Here is a 21,211-nt window from a genome sequence, read left to right as displayed (position 1 = left end):
CAGGTCATGCTTCCCTTGCACAGGGGTAATGATGGACTGTGGGGAATCCAGTCTCGAGAGCCCAACACTCATCCAAGCGGCAGTCTCCTCCCGACACATGCGGAGCTGTGAGATTCCTGAGCCAGGGGGCATCCCCTGTCCATTTCCCCCAGCAGCACAGGGCAACCACAGGACAGCATGAGCTGGTGTTTGATTTGCCTAGGTGGGGAGAAGCGCGTGTAGGACCTACTCAGAGCAGGCTGGGAGTTGGCCACATCAGTCACACCGCCTCTGCATTCAGCTCCTTTACACAACTGTGGTTTTGCTGCTGCTTTTGCAACCAGTGCACCAACTCTTCTGCCATTTCCCTTTCCTGAAGCCACCACCCTAGCCCCACAACAGCAGGGCCCCAGCAGCCAAAAACTGTGACAGAGCCCCCTCCACCACATGCCTCAGCAGCGACGTTCTCCATTTAGGAGTCATCTCCTCCACAACATACACACTTTCTGCCCGCCGGCACAGAGCCCGGCCCGCTCCCATTCTCACGGCACAAGACTGGAGATCTACAAAACCCAGGGGGGCAGATTCCAATCCTGTTCCTACCCCAGAGCTGCTTGCCCTGTATATACAGCTCTGCGCACGCAGCAGGAACTGCTCACACTCTGAGCCTGGCTAGTTTGTGGGGCACAGTTTGGTGCTGTGGAAGGGATTTGTGTTGACTGTGTGGCAGCACCCCCACCAAGCCAGCTTGGGGGCTGTGTGGCTTAGCACTGCCTGCAATGGGAAGTCACCCATGGGGCAGGGGAACGGAACGGCCACCACGGCTGAGGGGGCTGGACTCTGCCACTGGGAAGGGAAAGTCTCCATCTCACACCCAGCTCCTGCAGCCTCTAGTGCACTGCCTGAAGCCTTTCCCATCTTTACCAGCTAGCCCCGGTGGGAGCCCGGCTAGGGCGCTGTGGTCCAGGGCTTGCATGTCACGTCCCGCCTGCCTCCAGCAGCAGACTGGTCTAGCTTCAGCAGAGTGTGCAAGCTCACAAAGGCCTGGCCTGGCTTTCCCCAGACTTACAGGCTTTTAGCTGCTCCTCCACCGCCAGGAGGTTCTTCTTCCCTCCCTGGCCCATTGCAAGGCAGCAGCAGCAGCAACCACTGACAGTCCCAGACAGGAGGCCAAATCCTCAGCTGTGGGGACGGGCTGGGAACAGCTGAAGGCATCTCTGCCTCCCCCTATGCAGCAGGCAGGTGGGGAGCACAGTGCTACTGGACAAGCTGTACCCAGCCAAGGGACTCGCCTTGGCCAGGGCCAGCTAAGCCGGCTCCCTGGCTGGCTTGTGCAGCTGGAGGACAGCAGCATCTGGCACCACATGTGCGTACGGCTGGAGCACCAAGGAGCATGAAAGGTGCAGGCTACCCAGGCCCTGCCTCCCAGAAGCACCCTGCAGGCTCCCCCCTCAGCTCCCACTGCCCACACACCAACCAACCATGCACTGCCCCCACCTGCCAGCCTGGCATTCCCCACCCCGGGCCCTGTCAATGCCCAACACTCTACCCATTCAGCCAGCTGAACCCTCCGCACCTTCCAACACAGCACAGGGCAGCCCTCCCTCTCTTACACACCTGTCGCACACAATACCTACAAACTCCTTTATTTAAAAGCTGTCCAACATCCCCAGAAGGGTTCCCAAGCTCCCCACCCCCCACCGCCAGCTCCCTGCCAGCAGGGACAGGATCCCCATGCCTGGTTACCTGCCCCTTTGCTAGTCTTGGCCTACCAAGCATCCCTAGCAGTGGGACAAGCCATGGCTCAGGGCTGCCCCCCGTCCCAGGCACACAGCCTTCGGCAGAGGGCTGCAGGGGAGTGGTGGCCAGGCCAGAGGAGTGCCATGCAGAGGCCCAGCCAGGGCTGGCAGGGAGCTGGCTCTCAGGCCTAGCTGTGTCGCAACCCCTGCATCAGGGGGAGCTTGGATGCTGCAGGGTTATGCTCAGACTCTCCCAAGCCGTTGAGCTGCCAATCTCCCGCCTTAAAGGATCTCCCTCTGAACGCCCCCTGTGGCTCCCAGCTCCAGCCGGGGAGGAAGGCAGGCCAGAGAGGGGGTGCCAGGCAGAGGCTGCGCCTGCTTTGCCCTACAAACCATGTAAGCGAGAGGCCAGTAAGCCCAGCCATGCAGAGAGGCAGCTGAGCAACACCAGGCCTGCTGCTTTCCAAGCAACACTGCACAGGTGCCATTGGCCAGTCTGCCCTCAGGCGCCCCCCACCAGTACGAGGCTGGGGTGCTGTCTTGAAGATAATGGCCCCTGGCAGCACCCCTCAGGTTCGTTTGCTGTTGTCACCCACAAGGGCCCAGCTGCCCTCTGCCTGGGGCCAGCTTGGCTGGGCAGCAGTGGGCTGGGCTCTGGGAATCCCCAACGCAGGAGCTGCCGCAGCAGCCAGTGGAAGCAGATTGAGTTTGGTTCCCACCCACCCCCAACCCACAGAGCGGAGTGACCGGGAGCCCCTCAGCAGGGTGGCACATCCACACACAGCACAACACCCCCCTTCTCAGGAGTCCAGCTTGATGAAGACCTTGGGCCGGGAGAAGATTTTGAGAGCCTCATCGATCTGTGACAGCTTCTTCTCCAGCTCCACCCGCCTCTTCTGAATGCTCAGGGTGTCAGCCCGCACTGGCAGCATCACGAGGTCCTTTACCAGCTGCTCCTGGCCTGCAGACAGAAGGGGGCTGGTGAGAGGGGGCACGGCCAGGTCTCTCCTGCTCTGCCACTAAGCACTGGTTCTCACTCCCCAGAGATCAGCTAACTAGCCATTATGCGATCCCATGGGGCAGCTGATCGTGCTCCAGCCACCAAGAAGGCCCAGCCATGCGCACAGAGGCAGCACGTCACAGTGGGGAAGAAGCGGCCTTGCAGTAAGTGAGACCCCCCCGGGATATTGTGTTCCACTCGGGGCATCGCACTGCAGCAGACCCTTCAGCTGGAGGGAGTGGGGGAAGTGTGGCTAGGCTGTGACTGGGGCAGGGCTGGAAGTCCGTGACTATCCGGGGGCTTGGCGTGGCGGGGGAAACACACACTAGCACTGTGAGGTTGCCAACTCGGTGGATTCTAGAAAAGCGACACCCCGTGGCCGAGGCTAGCACGGCAGTAAGCAGAGCTGTCCCGTCACAGCATGTGCCACTGCAGAGTAGCACTGGCTTCTCTCTCCCCACTCATCTGGGGAGCCACTGGGTCTCCTCCCCTTACTCTGCTGCAGGTTGTTCAGGGTTTCCAGACGCTCGCTCTCTGGCATCATGGTGTGACCCGGTGGCATGTCAGGGTCGGGCAGGTTCCGCTGCCGTTCCTCCATCTCCCTACGCCAGTGATCCTTCCGCTCCAGCAAGCTGCCGAGGGAGAAGGAGGGTGCGTCAGCACGTGTGCTGAGGGGCGGGATCCAGACAGGACAGGGATGGATGTCAGGCTCACAGATACTGGCCCAGCAGGGGGTGACTTGTCACCTGAGTGACCGACAGCCCTGGAGACCACAGGCCTGACAGCACGGGCAGTGCAGGCTTCCCACACATCAAGGTGCCCGCAAAGGGCCTGGGCCAGATCTGGAGGAATCAGCCCCGTGGTGTCTCCACACAGCCCCAGGCCTGTCCAGGGATCAGCAGTGCACCACAGGGTGTGTCCGGGCCATGCAGAACCTGACCACATGCACCAAACTCACTTCCCATAGGGCACCAGGAAGCAAGGTCCTGAGCTGGATCTGGCCCAATGTCAGAGCGAAAGGTTCTGTCTCCCGTTCCCAGCCGAGCCAGCCAACTCCTCTGCCACCCTCCAGCCATACAAAACCCCGCTGGCCTGAGTTGAGCAAGGCAGGGAGCCGGGAGCTTTGCTCTGTCCCCTATGGGTGTCGCTCGGGAGGCCCCACCGGCCGTTGTGGGACATGCTCAGCCCTTAGGGGAAGTGACTCAGGCACCGAGTAACCTGTCAATGAGTCTGAAGTTCCTAAGTCACTTTGGTGCCCATTCCCAGCAGGGCTGAGCACCAGCAAGTCAGCTGGAGCACCTGACATTCAGCAGCTCCACTGCGCAGAGCCAGTAGGCTGCCCAGCCCAGCCTTCCCTGGCCCCGCTGCCCCGCATGCAGCAGCTTCATCGGGGATTTCATTTGACCCTCTTGGGCCAAGCTCATTGCTGCGAAGGAGGGAGCTGCTGCAAGAGATGCCCCTGCCATCCCAAGCACGGAGCAGCAAGTGGGTTCAGGCTTGTTTGCGACAGCAGCGCTGGCTGGGCAGGAGCTTACGTACTACTGGGGCACATGGCCCTTCTGCTTGGCGTTGTATTCCTCCTGCTCCCGGCGCCTCTGCTCCAGCGCCTCGGCCAGTGACTGCAGCGAGCGTGAGCGCCGCATGGGGGCCCGCTTGGCGGTGCGGGCATTGTGGCTTACGAAGTCAACGCTGGTGCCTTCTACCTGGATCTGGAAGGAAAGAGATCAGCGTGAGGGGCCAGGCAGCAGTGACCCCCATGCACAGCACGCTGCCTTCTGAGGCTGGAGTGAAGGAACCTGTGCCGAGCGAGAGGCAGGAGCGATTCTGGAGCGCCAGGAGCCAGTGAGCAGGGCGTGCAGTCCCTCACCTTGGCATCAGTGCGCTGTGCTCCTGCAGTCTCGGTGTCGGTCACCACTCTCGTTTTGGCAGGGCTGGGCAACAGCGACCGGCGTGGCTGGACCCCGGAGCCGCAGCGGGAATACGCCCGGAGGAATTTCTGAGACTCCGGGTTGGGCGGGGGAGAGCTCTCCTGCGACAGGCAGAGAGAGAGCGACATTACTTCCGGGACAGGGCAAACCACACGGCAAAGCCCCTCAGAGCCAAGGATCACCCATGAGTTCCATGGCAGATGGGCGACTCCAGGCCCTGCTGCTGCATGCCACGGAAAGGTCTCCTCGAGGAGGCAGCCAGGCAGGGAACTCAGCCAGCAGCGGAGACATGGAGCCAGATCCTGCCAGTGTAAATCTGCATTAGGCCATTGAATTCAATGGCGTGATACTGGAGTATGAGAGAGGAATCTGCAGGACCAGACCCATGGGCTCCAGTGAATTTAGCACTCCAACATGCAGTGCGCTGAGTGCCCCCAGACAGGGCTAGGCTTCACACTGCAGCCGGTGGTGGCGGGGACTAGAATGCATGTGTGACAAAGTGGGAATTTTCTCTAATCTTTTTATGATGCCACTGTGTGCCTCAGTTTCCCTCTGCACTTCACACTGTCACCCAGTGGTTGCAACAAGGGCAACTAGGGAAGAGTGTGACTGAGCGGTGTGTGTCACTGGCTGGGGTGGGCTGAATGGGGCATTAAAGGACTGGCTGAAAGCGACCATATGAGTGGAGGATCCAGAACGACAATGGGAGCCCCAAGGGGCTAACGACTGACACCAGCATGGGTAATCTCCAGCTGGAGGAACACGTGACCTCCACCTGCGTCATAAGGGAGGGGATAAGTGGTGGTTTTTGGGGAGACTCAGCAGCTCTCTCCGGAGATGGAGACGGAATTAACAACAGCATGGCTGGGTGGAGTGCGGCCAGGAAGGACCATGTCAACCTTCACTTCTCTGTGCTGATCTAAGGAATTCCCCACAATAAACCCAGCTGTGCTGTGAAGAGGCTGCCTGGTCTCACTGCAAACACGCCCTGGGAGCGCTGCGCCCTGAAGGGGACAGTACAAGCCTCCCTCAGGAGCCTGGATTCGCTGCAGGGAGCCATAGAGAGAGATAGGGGTCGCAGGTGCCCAAGGGCCCAGTTTTGGAGGTCAGGGGCCTGTCCTGTGGAGCCATGTGGGTCCTTGGGGCCCGGGCGTGGCATAGACAGACCCTGTGACAGTTTGTTAAAATGCCGAGTGTTTGTAAGTCACACTGAGCCATTAAGAGTCATGACCCTTCCAACTGAGGGGCTGGGGCACTCTTCCCTTTTGATCTGGTTTCATGCATGAGGCCAGTGACCCATCCTGCAGAGTGGGACAACAGAGCTGCCATTACATGCATGGTGTGGATTCCATAGGCGAGAGCAGCAGACATAGACCACAGCGCCGGGAGCAGGAGGAGTACAACGCCAAGCGTCTGACCCCATCTCACAACAGCCACAGTGCAGAATCACAGCAGGGATTCCGCTTCTCCCCAACTTGGGCAGTGGCCAGACCCTTCCCATCACACTGAGGCGCCTTTAACCTCATGATAGCCACCATCCTCCTGGCCCGAGCCAGGTATTCCCACCCAGGACATGGCTCCGCTCTCACAGCGGCATGGGAAGGGAACACTTCCATCCCCGTGCTACTTAGCAGGACTCCGCAGAGCTAGACGTGGTCTCTCTGCAAACCCCAATCGAGGTGCCCTTCCCAATATCTCCGGGACATGCTGACTGGGCTGTGCTTGGGCTCATGCTGCTGGCAGCCAGGGCAATGGCCCGTGAAGGGCTACGGGGAAGTGGGCAAGTACCTGCAACTTGGCCTTCACCTTGGACTCCACATTTTCATACTTCTGGGACTTCCACAAGGCCTTCATGGGTTTGGGCTGGCTGTGCTCCCGCACCAGCTCCTTCTCCTTGCATTTCCTCTGGATCTCCCTCATCCGCCTCACATTCTCCTTCTCGTGGTCCTTGGCCTCTTTCCCTGCATGCCCCAGGGAGAGATAACTTTCACCAACAAACCCTCCCAAGCCATAAGTGGATGCCCACGACCTTTGGCACCAGAGACCAAAGCCTCTGCTACCTAAGCTACTCCATTTGCTGCAAACAGCAACAAGCTGTTGCCTTCCTTGTGTGCCAGCCACCAGGGGGCGACAGAATCATACCCACTGAGCCCCCTGTAAGCACACATAAGACATTGGCTTTTCTGGGGTGACTCAAATGTGCCATGACAAAGAGCAACTCACTAGCACCCTCTGCTGCTGCCCTCAGAGTGGTGAAGACAAGCATCACACAGCCGATCAGTGGAGCCAGAAGACATCCCCACTCACAACAGGAGGTGGGACTGGTTTGAATCCTAGCTTTCTAGTTTGGGATCATAGAATATCAGGGTTGGAAGGTACCTCAAGAGGTCATCTAGTCCAACCCTCTGCTCAAAGCAGGACCAATTCCCAACTAAATCATCGCAGCCAGGGCTTTGTCAAGCCTGACCTTAAAAACCTCTAAGGAAGGAGATTCCACCACCTCCCTAGGGAACCCATTCCAGGGCTTCACCACCTTCCTAGTGAAATAGTGTTTCCTAATAGCCAACCTAAACCTCCCCCACTGCAACTTGAGACCATTACTCCTTGTTCTGTCACCTGCTACCACTGAGAACAGCCTAGTTCCATCCTCTTTGAAACCCCCTTGCAGGTAGTTGACAGCAGCTATCAAATGCCCCCTCATTCTTCTCTTCTGCGGACTAAACAATCCCAGTTCCCTCAGCCTCTCCTCATAAGTCATGTGCTCCAGTCCCCTAATCATTTTTGTTGCCCTTCGCTGGACTCTTTCCAATTTTTCCACATCCTTCTTGTAGTGTGGGACCCAAAACTGGACACAGTACTCCAGATGAGGCCTCACCAATGCCGAATAGAGGGGAATGATCGCATCCCTCAATCTGCTGGCAATGCCTCTACTTATATAGCACAAAATGCCATCAGCCTTTTTGGCAACAAAGGCACACTGCTGACTCATATCCAGCTTCTCGTCCACTGTAACCCCTAGGTCCTTTTCTGCAGAATTGATGCCTAGCCACTCGGTCCCTAGTCTGAAACAGTGAATGGGATTCTTCTGTCCTAAGTGCAGGACTCTGCACTTGTCCTTGTTGAACCTCATCCGATTTATTTTGGCCCAATCCTCTTATTTGTCTAGGTTCCTCTGCATCCTATCCCTACCCGCCAGCGTATCTACCACTCCTCCCAGTTTAGTGTCATTTGCAAACTTGCTGAGAGTGCAGTCTACGCCATCCTCCAGATCATTAATGGACATATTGAACAAAACCAGCTCCAGGACCAACCCTTGGGGCACTTAAGATCAGCAAGGATTTCACTGTTAAGCCAAGTTGGTCACCTGCCATATTTCCTGCAACCTTAATAAGGATTCTTTAAAATATAGCCAGCTCTCCTGGACTCCTTTTCCCATCATGTTATTCTCCCAGGGGATCCTGCCCATCAGTCCTGAGGGAGTCAAAGTCAGCTTTCTGAAGTCCAGGGTCCATATTCTGCTGCTCTCATAGAATATCAGGGTTGGAAGGGACCTCAGGAGGTATCTAGTCCAACCCCCTGCTCAGGACCAATCCCCAACTAAATCATCCCAGCCAGGGCTTTGTCAAGCCTGACCTTAAAAACCTCTAAGGAAGGAGATTCCACCACCTCCGTAGGGAACGCATTCCAGTGGTTCACCACCCTCCTAGTGAAATAGTGTTTTCCAATAGCCAACTTAAACCTCCCCCACTGCAACTTGAGACCATTACGCCTTGTTCTGTCATCAGGTACCACTGAGAACAGACTAGATCATCCATCCTCTTTGGAACCCCCTTTCAGGTAGTTGAAAGCAGCTATCAAATCCCCCCTCACTCTTCTCTTCGGCAGACTAAACAATCCCAGTTCCCTCAGCCTCTCCTCATAAGTCATGTGCTTCAGACCCCTAATAATTTTTATTGCCCTCTGCTGGACTCTTTCCAATTTTTCCACATCTTTCTTGTAGTGTGGGGCCCAAAACTGGACACAGTACTCCAGATGAGGCCTCACCAAGGCCGAATAGAGTGGAATGATCACATCCCTTGATCTGCTGGCAATGCCCCTACTTATACAGCCCAAAATGCCGTTAGACGTCTTGGCAGTGAGGGTACACTATGACTCGTATCCAGCTTCTTGTCCACTGTAACCCCTAGGTCCTTTTCCTTGTGTTAGGATCCTGAACTTGACCATCTCATGGTCACTGCCTCCCCAGTTCCCATCCCATCCCAGGTTCCCATTTTGCCTCCTCTACTAATTATTTCCTGTTTGTGAGCAGCAGATCAAAAAGAGCTCTGCCCCTAGTTGGTTGCTCCAGCACTTGGAACATAAGAACGGCCGTACCGGGTCAGACCAAAGGTCCATCTAGCCCAGTATCTGTCTACCGACAGTAGCCAACGCCAGGTGTCCCAGAGGGAGTGAAGCTAACAGGCAATGATCAAGTGATCTCTCTCCTGCCATCCATCTCCATCCTCTGATGAACAGAGGCTAGGGACACCATTCTTTACCCTTGGACCAGGAAATTGTCCCCTGCACTTTCCAAAATCTCCTGGATTGTCTGTGCAGCGCTGTATTGCTCTCCCAGCAGATATCGGAGTGATTGAAGTCCCCCATGAGAACCAGAGCCTGTGATCTAGTAATTTCTCTTAGTTGCCTGAAGAAAGCCCCGTCCACCTCATCCCCCTGGTCTGGTGGTCTATAGCAGATTCCCACCACGCCATCACCCTTGTTGCTCACACTTCTAAACTTAATCCAGAGACTCTCAGGTTTTCTGCGGTTTCATACCAGAGCTCTGATCAGTCATACTGCTCTCTTACATACAATGCAATTCCCCGACCTTTTCTGCCTTGCCTGTCCTTCCTGAATAGTTTATATCCATCTATGACAGTGCTCCAGTCATGTGAGTTATCCCACCAAGTCTGTTATTCCAATCACATCATAATTCCTTGACTGTGCCAGGACTTCCAGTTCTCCTTGCTTGTTTCCCAGGCTTCTTGCATTTGTGTATAGGGACTTAAGATAACTCGTTGATCATCCTGCTTTCTCGGTCTGAGGCAGGAGTCCTCCTCTCTTGAGGTCTCCTGCTCATGCTTCCTCCCGGTATCCTACTTCCCCACTTCCCTCAGGGCTTTGGTCTCCTTCCCCTCATGAACCTAGTTTAAAGCCCTCCTCACTAGGTTAGCCAGCCTGCTTGCGAAGATGCTCTTCCCTCTCTTCGTTAGGCTGCGGAGCCTGTCTCTGCCTAGCATTCCTTCTTGGAACACCATCCATGCAGAGACTGTCCCTCCCCGTCCACTACCCGACAGCCCAGAGGGCTGGGCCAATGCTCTCGCTTAGCATCAAACCACAAACACCCCAGCACCCAGGGGAGAAAACTACTGCCTGTAACTCCTGCCCCAGGGGGAAGGTGGGATGGAGAACCACAGGCCTTCCCAGTGCGTGGGGCTGTCAACAGCAATGCCAGACTCTATGTTGGAGCCATCTGCCCTTCCCGCCTGAGGGCAACCAGACTGATTCAGAAAGTCCTCAGCTCAGGTTGCAGAAATTACCCACAATCCTCCTGTAGGGGCATCTCCCCAGACAGGGGAGTTCCCCACTGACATTGGGGACAGACAGCAGCTGGTGCACCTTGCACTCTGGCTGTCCTCTGTGGGCACAAGTTAGAGCAGTCCCCAGGCTGCCCAGCTGGGGCAGCAAACAGCGGAGCCAGAACTGGGTCACAGATTCCAAGGCCAGCAGAGCCCTCCTTTTCCAGGCACTCCCCATGGCTGTTCTCACCTGGATAATCACCTTGAATCTACTTGGCTCTTGACCTCCATGATGTCTTGTTGCAGTGAGTTCCACAGGCTAATTGTGTTGTGTAAAAAACCACTTCCTTTCATCAGCTTTAAGCCTCTCGATTTAACCACCATACTCTTAACCTTGAGCCAGGGTAAACTGAAGTGCTCGATTTGCTCCCAGACTGCCCCGCAGCCTGGTCTCCACCAGCAGGTCTCCTCTCCACACTCCCTTCCTAGCCCCAGACAAAGGCCATGCTGCAGTCAGGGTGAGGCAATGATCTCAATAACCCCAGGGTCTGGATGCTGCTCCCATTGCAGCACACCCAGAGCCGATCAGCCCCCAACAAATCCAACCACTTTGTTACTCGGTTGGAAATCCCCACCCTAAGGCCTTGCCACTGCGTCCAATCAAAGTATTCGTCCTGCCCTGAGCCACTGTCAGCTCCAGCTGCTCAGTTGCACTTACTTTTCAGGGGCGGCTCCCTGTAGAGAGAGATCCCCTCCAGCTTCAGCAAGACCCCGACCGTCCCCTTCTGCCCCTTCTCCAGGATGGCCTGACCGTTGGGGCGGATACGTGGGGCAGGATGGGCAAGGCGGGCACTGTAGCAGGTGGGGTACAGGCTGGGATCTGGGGCTAGAGGGCCCGAGAGGAAGTCCAGCTTCAAGGCATTCCCTTCCAGCCTCCCTCGAGCTAGAGAGAGACAGCATGAGTCAAGACGTGCAGCTCCGCCCCATCCCTCCCTCCCTCTTGCTCCAGGCTAGCCCCATTCCGGCCAAGGCAGCCCCAGATGAGGCTGGCGAGCCCCCTGGCCTCCCCAGTCCACCTTCTCCTAACTTCCAACCCCTCTACCCCTCACTGACGCTGCTCCTAACATCAGCCTGGTCCTGGAGCCAATGGGAGCTGGGATCACTCAGCATCTCAGAGGAGCCAAGCTTCTTTGCAGAGAGAAGCAGGCCCACTCCACGGCCTTTGGAGCAGAGCAAGCCGGCTCTGCAGGAGCCCTCAGCCCCTGCCTGGACTTGGGGAAAGCCAGGTCAACGAACAGCCCTCTGGCCTGGCACCTCAACGAGCCACCATGCTGGCCCCCTCCATGTATCCAGTGTGACTGTGCAGCAAAATGGGACTACGGAAGGGAGGGCTTTAATGAGAACAAGCCGCCCTGTGACCATGTAGGACCCCATCCATGCTGCATGCTCCACCGGCACTCACCTGACAGTGGGCGTTTGTAATAGTCCGGGAACAGTGTAGGGTCGGGAGGGATGGGTCCCGAGATCCTGGAAGGTCCCTCAGACATCTCGGCCACGGCTCTGCAGCTGCAATCGACAAGTAAACACCATTGGGAACGGAAACCAGATGGGTTTTTCCTGGGAATCATTTACCGGCCACGGTGAATATTTAAATACAGCTGGGCTGCTGCTCTTTGCTGGAGACACACCCAGCTAGGGAAAACTAACACCCACCCGCTAATTTGGACATTGACCAAGCTGCAAGCATCACTTGGGAATCCCCACCAGGCAGCGACTGACCAGCACGACTCCCCCATGCAAAGTGTCCATGTTTGCTGCTGTACTCTGCCAAGCTAGGAGTGGACGACAGGATGTATCACTTGATAAATTGCCATGTTCTGTTCATTCCCTCTGAAGCATCTGGCACTGGCTACTGTGGAAGACTGGATACTGGGCTAGATAGACCACTGGTCTGACTCAGTATGGCCGTTCTTATGGATCTCCCCTTCGCCAGACATCGCTTGGCTCACGTGCTGTCACCATGGGTCTGCTCTGCAGCGTGACTGTAAGAACAGCTCCATCTCACTCCCCAGGAGTATCAGAGGCTGAGCTGCTCACTGCAGGGACTGAAATGGGTTTGTGCTGCTTTGGGGAGTGAGAGGGTTTCTCTTGGGGCCCCATCAGCACAACTGATGGCCAAGGTTCTCCAGCCACGGCCACCTCATTCTGCTGTGGGGCTTGGCCTGCTTTGCTCCACTGGAGGTTGCTTTGGCCCCTGCCGCAGCCCTCAGCTGGGAGCGGGCATTGTAGCTTAAAGCCGAAGCTCCCTCTATGGCTGCAATACCAAACCCCAGCCAACAGGAGTGCCCGGCACCCTCAAAAACAATGCATGAACAGGAAAGTGCCCAGCCTGGCCCTCAGATCCCAGGAGTGGACTGGGCTGGCTGCTTAGTTATCAGTTAGCAGATGGTCAAAAATTGGCCTGTAATACCATTTGCACAGTCACTCTTCAGGGCAGAACCTCATTTTCCACCCTGGTTACAACCACACCTGCTGCTTCCTTTAGCCACCTGATAGCTGGGCAGACATTAGATCTCCAACCCGGGAGCAGCCAGCACCTCTTCCCTTGCAGCGTCAAAGGAAGTCTTTCAGAGAGTCCCCTACCACCAGGGGACATGCGCTCACTCTCTGAGACTTGCTCCTCACTCAGAAAATCACTGGGCCAGGCCCTGAGCCAAGCTGAGCGCATCAACTCCCTGGGACAGGATCAGGCCCCACCCCTGGAGAGCTGCGTTTAGCAGGCTCAACAATTGTCCCAGGCAGGCGAGCCCTGCAGAGGGAAGATTCCTTCCCACCGATGCTGCGTCTCGGCACCACTGCGGTGTGATGTGCGGTAGCAAGGAGAGCACAGTGGCGCTACAGGGACAGACAGGGGCCTCAATTCCATTTACAAACCAATGAATTATTGATACAGAGCAGGGATAAGGAAGCCTCTGACGCTAACGGCTAATCCGCCTAAGCCTGTCATCATGGAAGTACAGCTCTTATTGGAATGAGACCCATTAGCAAAGAGCTAATTCTTCACCCCCAGGGGCTAATGCAGCGGGGATAAATGTGGCGACAGTTACATGTCAGTAAGAGAGCATAAGGGCTTGTTGACACATGGAGCTATTCTGGACCAGCTCCAGCTGTGGACACTCCTACTCTGCAATAAGAGCGTCTTGTTCCGGTTTCACTTGATCCACTTTCAGAACCTTGGCCCACGAGGTCCCACTGTCAGCCTTTCCCCTCCTGGCAAGGTCACTCCTTCGAGCCAGTCCCTGTCCCATAAGAAAGCCACCAGCAGCGCAACATGCACACGGGCAGCGCAAAGCAAAGTAAAGGCAGCTGTGCGCCGTTATCAGCTGAGCCCCTTGGAAACCAGCGAGAGAGATCACGCAGCAGCAATAGAAAATTTGTCAGAGAGATTAACACAAAAGAACCGTGAGCAGAAGTACATTTATAGCCTATTATGAAAGACATAATGCAGTGGATTTGAGAGTCCACTGGCCCCGAAGCCAGGAGGGAGCCATGATTCAATTGGAGGGCTGTGATAGCAGCAGCGGGGCCTCCCAAGTGAATTCAAAGGACCATTTCAGACCTATCCCATCTTTCCCTTTCTACTCCCTCTCAACAGGATTAAAATAGATGGAGCATTCGCTGTGCCTGGCCTTGCTGTGCATATAGTCTTCCAGATGAGGCAGGGTGACTTCCACCACCTGGAATGCCACATGGGCTGGTGGCAGATCAGAGAGGATAGGGGCAGCAGAGTGCCACTTGGAGCTGCTGGCATTACCCCTTCCCTTGGGGAGACACAGGGCAGATTCAGAGCCAGCAGGGAGGGCGCGGTACATCACAGGAACTTGCGCCTGCTCACATCAGTGGCTGAAATTTCCCCAACTTCAGCAACAGCAGGAGCAGGCCCGAGGCTGTCAGAAAGCTAGTTCTGGGTGGGTTTAATGTGGGGGCAAGGGAGGTGATAGGAAAAGCTGTTCACAGGAGAGGTGGGATGGGAGTCCACCTTCCCCTGCCAACGGGGGCTTTCCTGACCCCTAAGTTATATCTTGTACCTATTGGGTGTCTGGGAAGTGGGCGGGCGAAGCCCGCCCACTGCTAAAGGATCCTCCCCCAGCCTAAGGGGAGGAACCACAGGGCCACAGAACCCACTGAGTGCGGGGGACAACTAATAAAAGAACAGGGACAGGAGTGAGGTCAAAGGGTCAGAAGGAGGGAACCTAATGGGGACACCGAGCAGAGAACCCCGGACAGCGCCCACTGGTCCTCAAAGGCGTCAAGGGAGCCAGTGGACGCCGCCCAGAGGAACTCCGCCCGGATGCGTGATCGGACCATGGAGCGGAAGCAAGCCCCACAGTCACCGGAGTCTCCATCGGCCAACCTCCCCTCCCTGGTCGCGTGGATGGCCTTTTTCACCAGTTATATCTTGTAGCAGGTTGGTTACCCGCTCCTGCCCTGAGGGGTTTAAAAAGCAGCCTAATAGGGCTTGAAAGCTGCAGCTCTAAAAGCCGGTCTGATTGCAGAAGTGGCCACAGCTGGGCCACACCCCCAATCAGGCCACAGCTGGCCCCTATAAAAGGCTGTGAGCCAAGAGCCCGGTGACTCTCCTTCTGCTTGTAGAGGGAGAAGGGTCTGGCTGCAGGCACAGGCACAGGCACAGGCACAGGCACAGGCACAGGCACAGGCACAGGCACAGGCACAGGCACAGGCACAGGCACAGGCACAGGCACAGGCACAGGCGAGCTTCTGCCTGGAAAGCCCCAGGCTGTGGCCTAGGGTAAGGCCAAGAGGTACTGGGGGTTGCAGGGTGCAGCCTGGGGGTTGCAGGGGGCAGCAGGTCCAAACCCCTTTGCCTATGATGAGTGGCTGATACTGCAGTCTGCCCAAGTGAATGGGGGCTAGATAGAGACTGGGCAGTAGCCAATTCTGAGGCAAAGTGGGGATTGTGGGGTGGGGGTTCTCCTGGGAGGGGGAGACCAGTTAAAGGGGCACTGGGGTTCTGGGTGGGACACTGGGGCCAAAAGGACAGGTGGCTCACTGGCCTGCAGAGGGCGCTCCTGGCTGGAATTGAGCTAATTCCCGGAAGTCACCAGCAGGAGGTGCTGCAGGGGTGATTCTGCTTATTTACATACCTGATGTGCAATTCGCTTCAGGGCTCTGAGCCCCCATGACTCCAGCCTCATGTGCACAGTTCCCCGCTGGCTGCTCTATGCAGAGCAACTGGACAGAGCAGGCCTCTGCCTTTAACCCCTTGCTGTTGGAAGTCTGCGCTGGTGCGAGCTGCCCACTGCAGCCATGGAGACTGTGGGCCTCACTGTAGCCTCTGCCCTGCCACTGGGCCTCCAAAGCCTGTTTGGAGAGAGGCTGAAGAGCAGCCAGTTGTGCTGGTGGCTTTTGCATGGGGACGCCTGTTCCCTAGCAGCTGGGCAGGTCTCCACACACTGCCCGTAGGAACAAAGCCAGCTTAGCAGTTGTGTTCTTTCCAACGAGCAGAAATGACACCCTGCAGCACTAGCCTAGAACAGGAGGTAAACAGGGCTCTCTTCTGAAACGGATGGTAGAAGAGTACTCTAGTACCTCTCTGAGGCCATGGCTACACTCACTCTGTACAGCGCTGCAACTTTTATGCTCAGGGGTGTGAAAAAACACCCCCCTGAGCGCTGCAAGATACAGCGCTGTAAAGCGTCAGTGTAATCAGGGCGGCAGCGCTGGGAGCACAGCTCCCAGCGCTGCACACTACACCCGTAAAGGATGTGGTTTACATGCAGCACTGGGAGAGCTCTCTCCCAGCGCTGCCACTCCGACTACACTCACACGTCAAAGCGCTGCCGCGGCGCTGCCGGGGCAGCGCTTTGAAATTCCAAACGTAGCCATACCCTGAGATGAGGCTGGGGTGGCAGCAGTGTCCTTCCAAGGACAAGGGGATTTGCGTTCTGTGGCCAGAGCAGGTAGGATAATGTAGTGGGGCTACAACAAGAGCTGCAGCTCCCTCAGCCTTAACACAGGGTGCATGGACCATGCAGATATTAAAGGACCCAGTATCCAATGTTCCAGCCACTTGGATGAAGATGGAGCATTGCATGCTCCTATCTGTAAGGCTACACCTCTACTATAACAGACATGAGAAGGGGATGCAACTCTCCACTGGGCAATGTCCCAGAGATCACATTTCTCAGGATCTTTACCTTGTACGTCACAGATGACACGAGGAGAGAGATGTCAGGGAGCAGCCAGAGGACTCACACACAGCTCTGAGGTGCTATCAGCCAATGGTTCCCACAGACCGTCCACCTGGAAATGATGCAATGAGACGAACTTGTACACAGCAGCTCAGATCAGCAGATCACACAGCACTTTGCAAAGGTGGATGCAATTATCCTCGTTCCACTGATTCAGGGTGCGAGCCACTGAAGCCCTGAAAAGCCCACGATCCTGCTACTGGAGAGGTCAACCAGCTGCCCTACATCTCACTAAACATCCAATGTTGCCAGCTTTCAGCCATACAAAAAGATGACAGCTAGTTAAATATAGTTGGGTTGGAATCAGCTCTTGTTTGTAGTCCCCACCTTGGGATGGTACTTAGGGTCATTTGCCCCTCCTGCCACTAGCACTGCTATTGAAGGCACACTAGCTCAGTCATGACTGGTGAGACCATGGCTCCCCAAGCTGGAATTTACACCTTCCAGCTCCAGGGCAGGCACAGCCTAAGCCAGTGGTCCCCAAACTGTGGGGTGTGCCCCGAAGGGGGAGGTGGAAGAACATTGGGAGGGCGCAGCAGGCCCAGGCCCAGGCCAGCCCCTACAGGAGGAGAGGGTTGTCACTCAACCCTGCTCTACCCCTAGCTCTGCTCCCAGTTGCCAGCCGCAGCTGGGCCTCAGCTCCAGTCTCAGCCATGGCTCCAGCCTCACTCCAGGGCCCAGACTCAGCCGTGGCCCCGGCCTCAGTCCCTGGCTCCCGGCCCAGCCATGGCTCCACTCCTGGCTCTGGCCTCAGCCCCAGCTCAAGGAAGAGGAGTCCCTTTATCTGCCTCCTTTACAGCTAGTGCTGTAACCTCCTCTGGTATCTCCCCCTAGGTGCTCCCAGTGTGCACTAGAAATACCAACCAAGCTGCATATCACCCTTGTGGGGCACATCAGCATGGCTCCTCCTTTCTACACAGAGCAACTGAAGCCTCAAGAAAAGAGATTTTGCTGCTGCCACTAGCCAAGCCAGAAACAGAACCCAGGAGTCCTGGAATTCCCAGTCTCCTGCTCCAACCATTAGACCCCACACCCTGCCCAAGGCAACATCAGTGGAATTATGAACAAACAAGCTCCAGCCACCTCTTTCCCACCAGCTGCCAAGCAGCATCTAGCTGGGTGTCGGCGCAACGGCAATGGCCCTGCGCTCCTGGCCACATGCCAGCCTCGGCATTTGTGCTTTATTTATTTAGCTGGCTTGGAGGGCAAACAGCTTCCAGGCAGAAGTGCAAACAAAGCTCCCCCAGTCAATGGGCACCAAGGCAGGGGAGCCGGTTATCGCTGGGGTCGGGCACCCTGGGGAGAGAAGGGGGACCAGGGTGCAGGGATCAGTACCCGTCTGTCAGTGCCCGGGGAACGTGGCAGACCCCCGTGGGCGCTGCCCCCTGCAGCACAGAGCTCTGCCCTGGAGCCTGGGATAAGCACGGGGCCAAAGGGAGCCAGTCCCCGCCGCATCCCTGGCCTGGCTCCAGGCGGGACGCTCCTGGCTGCACCGGGCTCCTCAGGGCGGAGAGTCCCCGCCTGGGGCAGCAGGGGGTCGGGGCGGAGCAGGCTCGGGGCCCCTCGCCACTGTGGGGTCCCCCAGCAGCGCGGGCCCCTGCTCCCAGGCAGAGCCCGCAACACAGGGCCCCAGACCGGGCACAATATCCAGCACCGCCTGGGGGCGCCCTGCCCCGGCCTCCCCACAGCGGGGGGGGAGTTCGCCCTGCCCCGCCCCCCACCCACAGCGGGGGGGAGGTGCGCGTCCTGCCCCGGCCTCCCCACAGCGGGGGGGGAGTTCGCCCTGCCCCGCCCCCCACCCACAGCGGGGGGTGCGCGCGTCCTGCCCGGGGCTCCCCACAGCGCGGGGGGGGGTTCGCCCTGCCCCCCCCACACCACCACCCCCCACAGCGGGGGGTGTGTGCGCGTCCTGCCCCGGCCTCCCCACAGCGGGGAGGGGGGGTTCGCCCTGCCCCGGCCTCCCCACAGCGGGGGGGGGTTCGCCCCGCCCCACCCCACCCCACCCCACAGCGGGGGGTGTGTGCGCGCGTCCTGCCCGGGGCTCCCCACAGCGCAGGGGGGGGTTCGGCCGGCCCGCCCGCCCCCGCAGCGCGGTGTCCCCCGGCCCCGGCACTGACCCGCTCGCGCTCTCAGGCGGTTACACGCCCCCCGCTTCTCCAAGCAACAGCGCCGCCGCCGCTTCCGGCCGCCGCGGGGGCTGCTGGGAGCCGTAGTTCGCTGCGCGCCAGGTCCCGCAGCGCCCCCTGCCGGCTGCGCCGTGCCCAGCCCCGTGACTGGCGCCCCAGCCCGGCGGGCGGATGGTGGCCGGACGGGCCCCGTTTGGCGACAGGGCCGGGTGGTGATTCGCCTCAAACCCCTCCCCCCACTCTGTGTGGTGATTCGCCCGCTTCCGCCCCCCCATACTGTGATTCGCCCCCCAATTCCGTGTCATGGCCCCCCCTGATTTGCCCAAAATGTTCGTTTTCACTCCAGCCCAAACATTTTGCTTTTTTAAGCAACCAAAGAACTGGAAAATCCAGACTTCCCTCACCTCTTACCCTCCCCTCCCCGCTCTGCCTCATTCAGGCCCAGCACCGGCCAGTGCCCCCAGCTCAGGGTTCTTAACCTATTTACCACTCTGGGCCACATATGGGGCCCACCTCTAATACTCCCTGTATGGCCCTGAGAATGTCACATGGGCCTCAGCTCTGTGCTGACACGGTGGCAGATTGAGAACCACTGCCCTAGCTTCATGCATACACCAACCCCAGTGACATCTTATCATCTCCAGTGCTCAGGTTATTGACAGTTATGTGACGTTTGGTGTTTTTCTTAAAGCCCCAGCTCCCAGAGTCATAGGATTACAACACACTTAGTTTGCAATTTTAAAAATGTCTATTAGGTTTTGACTACATGGGGGAGCTGCACTGGCGTAACTAAAAGTGACATTTTAAACTGAATTAGTGAGTCTCCCCACAGCCCCATGTAAATGCACTCATTTCAGTTTAGCTTAATTCAGTTCAAACCAGATTTAAGCTAAACCACAATGTGCCACTTTTAAGCTGCATCTACACAGGGGGTTGCACCAGTTTCACCAGATCCGTTTAAAAGCTCATTTAAGGTAAACCGGCACAGCTTTCTTGCACAGACAGCTCATCAAGAGAAATTTGGGGCCATGCTACATCATGTTAATTGCCCCCCATTTCACTCCGGTTACAGATGTTTTGGGGGGCCCTGATAAAATGACCCCCCCCTTTCCTTCGTTCATCAGCCCTCCCATGGTCCATGTTTCTAGCCCTCTAGTTACCGACAAAAGCAGAAGACAAATAAATGGAACCCAACATGTATCTGTTTTAAATCGCATGATTTCTGAAAAAGCAGCAAAGAGTCCTGTGGCACCTTATAGACTAACAGAAGTTTTGTAGCATGAGCTTTCGTGGGTGAATACCCACTCCATCGGATGCATGTAGTGGAAATTTCCAGGGGCAGTTGCAACTACAAAACCAGTTTCTCCTCCCTTGGTTTTCACACCTCAACTGCTAGAAGAGGGCCTCATCCTCCCTGATTGAACTAACCTTGTTATCTCTAGCCTGCTTCTTGCTTGCATATATATACCTGCCCCTGGAAATTTCCACTACATGCATCCAAGGAAGTGGGTATTCACCCACAAAAGCTCACACTACAAAACGTCTGTTAGTCTATAAGGTGCCACAGGACTCTTTGCTGCTTTCACAGATCCAGACTAACATGGCTACCCTTCTGATACATGATTTCTGAAGCTAATCTCCTGCTTTTGGACTGCTTGGGGTTGACTGTATGGCAGCACTCTCAGGACAGGCCCAAGGATGAGGCTCCTCCCACAGCATTTACTCAGCTGCTTGCAGGACCTGCTTAGTTTATGGGCTGTATTAATTCAAAGAATGGCCCTGCCACTGGCTCTCCATGGGCAGACTACCCTCACCCCCACATGGGGTCAAATACACGCAACTTCCCACATGGCTCTGATTGCAGCCTGCAGCCCAAGAACTCCAAACATTTGCCCTGAACAGGGAAAACAGGAAGAGTGTCAGTTCCGGGGTCTGTAATACAAAAAGAATCTAGAGATACCTCCTCGTGGTGGAAATTTCTGATCGCAGAGGGCTCCGTAACCTAGCAAAGGCAAAACAGCAGCCACAGGCTGAAAATTGACACTAGATGACTGCACCTTAGTGTCAGGCTATTTTTGAATGATGAGAAGACCCACTCGTTGGAACAATTCACCCAGGGATGTGGTTGATTCGCTGCTAAAGCTTTAAATCAAGGGGGGGGGGTGGGTCTTAGCTCTGCTCCAGCTTATCCAGGAGTTCTGGGCTCCATGCAGCAGTCGCCGGCCAAAATTCTCTAGCTTGTGCTACTGGGAAGGCAGCTAAAATGACCAGTACAGTCCCTTCCAGCCTTAACATCTAGCAGTCAAGGGTGTTCCGAGTCCCCCTGAAACAGCGGGAACAGAGAAGGCTGAAACAGCTCTATGAGACCCACGGATAAAAGGTGTCAGGACAAGCTGAACATTGGCATCAACCAGCCCCTCTGGCTTCTCCCTGAGCCTGGGCACTGTTGTAATCACTGCTGCTGAACTGAGGTTGAAAGCAACAAGAGGCCTCTTAATTGTTTTATACTTAATTACTTAAAGTACCTCACCTGGGTATCGTGCAGCTTAATTGGCTGATGTCTGGAACCTGCTATGAAGCTGAAAATCACTGTGTCATTAAGCAGCTTT

General features: G+C 56.6%; 1 protein-coding gene across 3 annotated transcripts; it reads right to left on the bottom strand.

Moving 5' to 3' along the window:
* Positions 1-1,608: 1,608 nt before the first annotated feature.
* Positions 1,609-18,664, bottom strand: ENKD1 (enkurin domain containing 1). 3 transcript variants are annotated; one of them, XM_050922432.1, is made up of 9 exons: positions 18,594-18,664; positions 16,423-16,528; positions 11,667-11,770; positions 10,923-11,147; positions 6,435-6,607; positions 4,586-4,747; positions 4,258-4,427; positions 3,214-3,350; positions 1,609-2,679 (listed from the first exon to the last, which is right to left on the bottom strand). In XM_050922432.1, the coding sequence occupies exons 3-9, from the start codon at positions 11,749-11,751 to the stop codon at positions 2,519-2,521; spliced, it is 1,113 nt and encodes a 370-aa protein (XP_050778389.1). In that variant the 5' UTR covers positions 11,752-11,770; positions 16,423-16,528; positions 18,594-18,664; the 3' UTR covers positions 1,609-2,518. The 3 variants fall into 3 exon arrangements, with proteins under 3 accessions (XP_050778389.1, XP_050778388.1, XP_050778390.1); XM_050922431.1 differs by lacking the exon at positions 18,594-18,664 and adding an exon at positions 17,812-17,877; XM_050922433.1 differs by lacking the exon at positions 16,423-16,528 and having other exon boundaries at positions 18,594-18,649.
* Between the last annotated feature and the right edge of the window lie 2,547 nt (positions 18,665-21,211).

The sequence above is a fragment of the Gopherus flavomarginatus genome, chromosome 14 (assembly GCF_025201925.1).
Source record: "Gopherus flavomarginatus isolate rGopFla2 chromosome 14, rGopFla2.mat.asm, whole genome shotgun sequence".
Taxonomy (NCBI): Eukaryota; Metazoa; Chordata; order Testudines; family Testudinidae; genus Gopherus; species Gopherus flavomarginatus.
The sequence above is the reverse complement of the archived record's forward strand: the minus strand, read 5'-3'. Positions and strand labels throughout refer to the sequence as shown.

Coding starts and splice junctions, on each gene's coding strand:
- ENKD1 (XM_050922432.1), bottom strand. CDS start 11,751: ATGTCTGAGGGACCTTCCAGGATCTCGGGACCCATCCCTCCCGACCCT. Junction 4,428..4,585: donor CACAGCGCACTGATGCCAAG/GTGAGGGACTGC, acceptor CTTTCCTTCCAG/ATCCAGGTAGAAGGCACCAG. Junction 3,351..4,257: donor AAGGGCCATGTGCCCCAGTA/GTACGTAAGCTC, acceptor CTCCCTCGGCAG/CTTGCTGGAGCGGAAGGATC.